This window comes from Cygnus atratus, chromosome 1, assembly GCF_013377495.2.
Source record: "Cygnus atratus isolate AKBS03 ecotype Queensland, Australia chromosome 1, CAtr_DNAZoo_HiC_assembly, whole genome shotgun sequence".
Taxonomy (NCBI): domain Eukaryota; kingdom Metazoa; phylum Chordata; class Aves; order Anseriformes; family Anatidae; genus Cygnus; species Cygnus atratus.
In genome coordinates this window covers 33065402-33072412 of record NC_066362.1, presented here as the reverse complement: position 1 = coordinate 33072412, position 7011 = coordinate 33065402, and the positions used below count along the sequence as shown (strand labels likewise).

The 7011-nt window shown below is 44.2% G+C and overlaps 1 protein-coding gene across 3 annotated transcripts in view; it reads left to right on the top strand.

The window, feature by feature from the left end:
• Nucleotides 1-287: 287 nt before the first annotated feature.
• Nucleotides 288-7011, top strand: part of SCAF11 (SR-related CTD associated factor 11) — a 45879-nt gene continuing 39155 nt past the window's right edge. The window contains exon 1 of one of the 3 annotated variants that reach the window (XM_035543937.2): nt 288-591. Coding sequence is in view for 1 of the 3 variants with exons in the window: in XM_035543936.2 (XP_035399829.1) it covers nt 4665-4706 (42 nt within the window). In the remaining 2 variants the exon portion in view is untranslated. Of the gene's footprint in view, nt 592-843; nt 923-4570; nt 4707-7011 lie in introns of those variants that run through there. The other 2 variants (XM_035543939.2, XM_035543936.2) reach the window with 2 other exon arrangements.

Below are 7011 nucleotides of genomic sequence, written 5' to 3'. Positions count from 1 at the left end.
GGGTTAAGGTTACTAAAATAACGAAGACGGGAGGGCTGTGAAAGAAGGAGGGGGTTGCCCCCCCTCCCCCCGTCGCGCTGTGATGACGCCACCGCCGCCCGGGCCGGGCCGCGCCCCTCCGCCTCGCCGCCAGCAGGGGGCGCCCGAGCCCGCCCCCGCGCCTCCCTCCCCCCCCCCACCCAACCCCCTCCCACCGCCCCTCCCCGCCCCGCCAACCGGCGGCGGGTCACGTGCCCACCGCCCCCGCCCCGCCTCCCCGCCCGGTGCCGCCCCCCGCCCCCAGGAGGACCTTTCCACAATGCCGCCGCGGGCGGGGCGGTTTGGAGGCGTCTCGCTGGCGGCCGCCACGCCGCCTCCTCCCCTCCCTCCCCGCGCAGCGCCCCCCCGCGGGCCCCGCCGGTACCGCGCAGCCCCGTCCCGTCCCGGCGGACATGTGGCCCGGCGGCCGCTGAGCCCGCTCCGCCGCTCGGCCCCGGAGGCAGGCGGCGAGCCGCTGGAGGAAGCCCCCAGGCAGCGGCAGCAGCAGCAGCAGCGGCGGCGGAGACATTGGGGACAACCGGAGGCTCCGCTCCATGGTGGGGACGGCGCCAGGTAAAGCGGCGGCGGGGATGGGGAGCGCCCGGGGGGCGGCCCGGGCCCGGCGGGGCCTTCCCCTCCCTCAGGGCCCGGCGGTGCGGCTGCTCCCGGCCTGCCTGTCCCCGCCGGCCGGCTCCCAAAACGGGGCGGCTCCGGAGCCCGTCCCGGGCTGCCCGACACCGAGCGGGGCTGGCAGGGGGCTGGCAGGCCGCCGGGGCGCCGCCGCTGTGCTCCGCAGCGCTGCCCGTCCTGGGGCTCCTCAGCGAGTGTGCAGGGGGCTGGGAGACCGGCCCCCAGCGTGGCCGGCTCTGACAACGCGTTTGGCACCTGAACGCAGCACGGTTTGGTAGGACTAACCCCTCTCCTCCCGTAATATTCGCTGCAAAGTAACTTTTCGGGAAGAACGAGGTAACAGAGAGAGAGCCCAAAGCGTTACTGATATCTGGTATCAGTGACTAAGTCTACCATTGGCAAAGGATCACTTCATAAAAATGTGAAGAAACTGTCGTGGCTGTTCCAGCCCAAACGATAAGTGTGTGATGGATCGGAATGCCCTTGTTATTGGATAACCGCTTGTGAGACTTCACGTATTTTTTTTTTTTTTTTTTTTTAGGAAAAAAAGCTAACTCTAGTGGCTGGTGTCGTGTTTGTGTATCGTTAACGCATCGAGCTTTTAACTCTCCTTTGGGTCAGAGCTTTAAGTGAGTTGTAGTTTAGCTTAGAATTTTAGTATTTGGGTGTTCAAACTGTCTTGTGCATGGGAGAGCAGGGGAAGCCTCTAGTCAGTTTGTCATGGTTTCTTCCTTTCTTAACATAAAGAGTGGATTTCTTAAATGAAATGTCGGTGACTAAAATCCAATGTTAGTTGGTTGATCATATAGGGTAAACCATGACTCTTTCTTTTTTTCTTTTTTGGGAAGCTGTATTTGGAGATGCGCGTGCACAAAAAAATAGCATTCTCTTTTGCCATATGAAGAAGGCTTGGAAAAGTTCCCAAGAACTTCTTCCAAATGTTTCCTTTAGTGTTTGTTTTTTGTTTGTTTGTTTGTTTGTTTTTTGTGAATATAATAGCTTTTGTTTGCTTTCTTTAGAGGAGGCAAGAGAAATGGGGGGGGAGGGCGGGGTATTATTTAGGTTTTTACTGAAAGTTACAATGTCAAACTTCAACAGGTTTTATTTCAGTAGTTTACAGTTGCTGATGCATTGACCTCCAGAGTGATAGATGGCCCACGTAAGAAATACACCAATTTTATTTTATGGTCCACGTGACTTAAAGTTTGCTTCTGAATATGCAGAATGGACAAGAACGTTGTGGCCTCAGAAAAACATCATCTCTCTTTCTCTCTCATCCAAATTGTCTTAAAACAGAATGTTTTTCAGGCTTTCTCTAATAAAAATAAAACTGGAGGCACTAGTTTATCTTGTGCTCGGATCACTTTAAGACAGGGAATGCTTCTCCAGGAATTTGGTGAGGTTTTTTCAACGTTAATTCATAGAGCTCAAGCACAGTACATGAAGGATCTTGAGTTTGACTCAACATGGAGGTGTAAGTTTGTTGTTTTACAATTACTCAGCTGTCACTTTTAAACCACACAGGCGATAAAGAGCTTCTTTTTGCTCTTGACTGACTGTAGTTTGAGTCACACTTTATACGTGAGTTTTAGCCTCTGGCTTTATAAAACTTGTATATGGTTCCGCTCGTGATGCGTAATGGTTCTGCTCTGGTTACAAACATCTGCTTTTACCTGTTACAGAGTTTCTTTGCTGAATATTCTCAGTTTTCCATTGCCCTGAGTATTATAAAAAGTGCAAAAACTTAGGTTAGCTAAAGTTTGCTTTATATAGCAATTGCCGTAAGGGTGGTTTGTTTCAGTTAATGTTGTATATTGGGGGAGTGGCAGAACGCTGTTGGAAAAAGTTGGATGGGCTGACTTGTTGTGCCAGTACCAGAATTACTGAAACCTGGCCTGCTGAGTCCACTGCTTCAGCACTGCGATTTTCTTTTTCACTGACAATCTAAGGTGAGGGGTAGGAAACGTCCTGCCAGTTAACAGTAACAGAAACGTGCAGTCTAGTTCCTACTGATGTCCAAGAAGATTCCTCAGTGCTGACAACTTGTATGAATGAATTCTGAAATGCATTTGAGATTAAAGTAGATTTTATAAGTCTCAACGTTGTTTTTTTTCTTTTTTGCCTATTTTGCCAACTTGGAGATAGAACTAGGTTTAAGGTATAAATTTAACACTATAGCCATAGATATCAGAGGCTTCTAATGTGCGCACTATGTAGAGTGCTTCAGAACAAGAACTAGTTCGTGGCTTTTCGGCAGCATAGGCACGTGTTATTTCATGTGTGTGTACTAGTCTGCTCTACCCTGAAGGGTAGCGACCTTGATCTGAGAGGATATGAGCGCGGTGACTTTTTTTTTTTTAAGCCAACAATGAGGTTGTGAGGTTGTTAACTGAGGTGATAGGTACAGTTTGCAAGCTAAAAGCTGTGAACATCTCTTTCTGGGTCTGCGAGTTGCTTGCTTCTGGTACCCCGAACCACCTGAGCATGGACAATTCCCCTGAGTAGGAAGCTAGCGGTGTGCAGTCATGAAATAACACATGAAGGGCTGCAGCTGGTGGAAGGTGAATGCGTGCGTGTCTTTTAATGTTCAGCTGTCCATCACGTCTCTACGTCTAGGTTTGATGGCGTGCTGAAGGCCGAGTCACTGTTGGAGGGATTCTCAAAGGCTGAATATGCACGATCTGTACTTCAGCGGCCCACACCAGATTCAACAAACAGTTTTTCCCTGACAGTTTTATTTTGTTGTTTTAAAAGCCTGTTGCTTGTAGAAACATATTGCTTTACTACAGCTTATTTTTATGGCACTTCTGATTGTTTCTCCAACTAAAAGGCTTAAGGAAAACTAATTAAACTTAACCAAATGTGAAAGTTGTCATCTCTGGGCTGGCAAAGTTGTTAACTGACGTGACAAAGGATGATCAAAATACCACGTTTAATTATCTACAAAGTAGGCAAGATTAAAATAAACTTTGTATTAAATACATTTAGTAAGGTAACAAATATATGTACACATGTAGGCATATGTGTATCTGCACATTACATTGGTGTACATGGTGATAAAATGAATATTTTTACCCCTTCACCTTTTATTATTAAGTAATACTTTCTATAAATTATCTTGATATAACACTAGTATTACTTCCCCCCCCCCAGGAAAATGCAAAATTTGAGTTCTGATGTTAATAATAATAATAATCCAGATATTGGATTATTTTCACTAGAAATTATCTGTCAATCTTCTATAAAGCAAATTTTTTTTATACCATTGTGTATTTGTGTTTGAAGAGGGTTAAGGATGACTTGGTGAATGGTCCCTACGTTAGGTCACAGTTTGGTACATGGAATAATCAGGGTGCAACCCATGCTTGTTCCATCATCACAGCAACTGTATTTGATTCTGTGGCCAGTGGCATTCTTAAATTTCTGAGATGATTTCAGATTCTTTCACACACATACATGTACAATAAAAATATATATGAATGAGGATGTAGAGAGAACTGGGGAAAAATTTTGCTTTTTGCTATCAAGCAGAATATTGAAGAAATAAGTCTTTCAGAAGCTCTTATCTAAAGTCTAATGCTGTGGCAAAAAGCAGTATCTGGTCACTTTTTCTAATAGATGCTAATAATGATGTCTGTTTTAATGCAGAGGTTATTTAAGGATTGGTGGACTCCCATTAAAATGCAGTCTTTGTTCATCTGCTATTAGGTCTGTAAGCACTGCCTAACAGTGATCTTCCTTCAAGGATGCTATCTGCGAGTAAACCTGACTGACCCGTTCAACGTCTGGAACTCTTCCAAACTAGTATGAAATTGCCTGGAAACGTCAAGTGCATTAACACGTGTCTCTCTTCTTGCTACTTGGCTTTTATTAGGCTGCCAACAGTAACAGTGAGCGGGAAATCCCTGAGATCAGCATCTGGATAGAAGTCCTCACGTATGTCCATACCTCTTGATAGCACCGCAGGACAGAACTGCAGCAGGGAAGACTTCTGCCTTTGAAGTGGAGAGTTTTACATGAAACTGAGCTGTAATGATACTCAACACTTGTGTTTTCAGGTAGAATCTGAAGACAGATGAGCTGCGTTAATTAGGCTGTTCTCTGCTTAGAACAAATTACTTCAGTGATTCTAAAGATACAAGAAGGAGAGACAATGAAACGCTCTGCCTTCTGTACAGGCACTGAATAATCACTTCTGTGCAGTTCTGCTTGTCTTAAATGTTCTTAGTTTGCTGCCTGTGATATAAAAGGTAGTGGCCCCTGTGGACTATAGATAGGTGTACGAGAAGTAATTGCAAGTACTGTGAAACAGAGTAAAGCAGTGTGTTAGTACCTTGAACTCATTGGAGTTTCATATGAGGTGCTACCAAATAAAGATTCCCGTAGCAACGAAGGTAACGTATACCCTTCTCTCTATACCAGCGCAATTGTGTGTTGTTTTTTTTTCAAATGCAATTTCCCAAGTCTGAGCAAGAAGGCACCTAATCCAACTCTGAGAAAAGCTAGTTGGCACCAGCAGTTGTTTTGTAGTTGCTTTTGTGGCAAGAAGCTGTGAATGAGGATGGTGTTCAGCGCTGTAAGTAGCTTCCAGCACTGGTGACATGGGAAACTTCTCTTGGAAGCTTTGCAATGAGATACAGTAATCAATTATAATCAACCCAGCTTTTGCTATTTAAGAGCTCACAGCCAAGTATTATTTTGTTATAGGTAATTTCTTGATGCAATCTCTAGGGTGAAAGTACCCCGAAATTGTGATTTACATGTTTTCTTGTTAGCGGACTGTCCTCAGTAGTTGAAGGTAAAGATTATGGAGTTTGAGATACCTTTTCAAGCTCAGGTCTGGTTTTCCCCCCTTTTGTGGCTAATAGCTTGTGTCACCTTTTGTCTGTTGCTACTGGTGTCAAGGAAACCTTCTCTCTAATCCCTGTCTTCCATTCCTGGCTATATCTTTCTAGCTTTATTTTAGCCACCTTGAAAGTGATCACTGAGTAAGTAAGGGCTGTGAAAGCCAGATGAACAGTAATTGAAACTGCTTACTCCCTAACTATCTGCTACTTCTCAAATAGCATCTAATGCATTGCTCTACAAGTACTGGAAGAGATTTTGTGCAAAATAAGATGCTCAAGATTGTTTCAATTGTCATGATAAAACCTATGCAAGCTCCGTATTTTTACACCACTTTCCAAAAATACAGTGTTTTTTGTCTGACATTTATAAGTGGTTAGTGTAGGTCTTTGACCTCAGCTTATAAAATACTGTTATTCAAAGGGAAAAGGAGCTCGAGAACCGTGGTTTTTGACATCATAGCTTTCATCTAGTACTTCTTTAAGCGTATGCCTCAGCAAGGCAAAACACTTAGAAATGGCCATGCTGCTTTGTCCTGTTTGTTTGTAAATCAATGCCTGTGTGTTTTGAATGTAAGCTGAAATTAGTTCTTATGGAGATGAAGGTTTTCATAGGTTCCAAAAGAGCATGTTATATCACTGAACTCTTCGTTTGATGTTTAAAATGAAAGAACAGCAGGCTTTTAATAGAGGACTCAAATTCAGTGTATTTTTAACAAGGGTGTGGGTATGGTTCTATGTGATCTTCTGGAGTGCGTTTTTCAGTTTAAATCCAGAAAATGATACAGGAGCCTATGGACTGCATAATTCTATTCAAGGGATGCCATTGTTTGCAGGAATTCAAGATTCAGAAGCTGAGCAATAAGACTACCATAATGTAGGTGGAAGAAAAAATAATGGTAATCTGTAAATGGACAATTACATGTTATTTCTTCCTTTGCTAGATTCAGCCCTTTCTCTTTTTTTGGCTCAATATAATATTCTAATCACCTACCGCTCTGGTTTTGTTGCCACATTTTTTATTTTTTTTTACTTCTTAAATATGCTTGCCATTTCTGTGACCCTAGAGCTTTTCATTTGAGGTCAGTTTTACTCTGTCTCTTACTCTACTGGTTTTGCCATCCTTTTTCCTTCCCCTGTTAAAAGGTCTTAGCTTTTCCACTTCTCGCTGTCTTTGCAAGGTGTTTTTGGTTCATCTCCTGCGTCCCTGGTGCGTAAGCCCCACCGCTTGGGCATGTTTAGGATGGTATTACGAAACATAAAGATGGTCTTCCGAGTTTCTTTAGCATCGGAGAAGTGATTGCAGCAAGCCCTGCTGTGTTGCCATAGCACTGGCTGAAGTATGCTCATTCATCTTGTGGGAATGCTGCATGTGCAGAGTAGCAATGGGATAGGAACTTGAAATTATTAGTGTATGCTGAGCACAGATCTAACTTATGGGGAGAAAATAAATGCAACGACTAACAGTTTTCCTGAGTTAATGCAAACTATTTTTTTTTTTTCAGATTTGTGCCCTGGC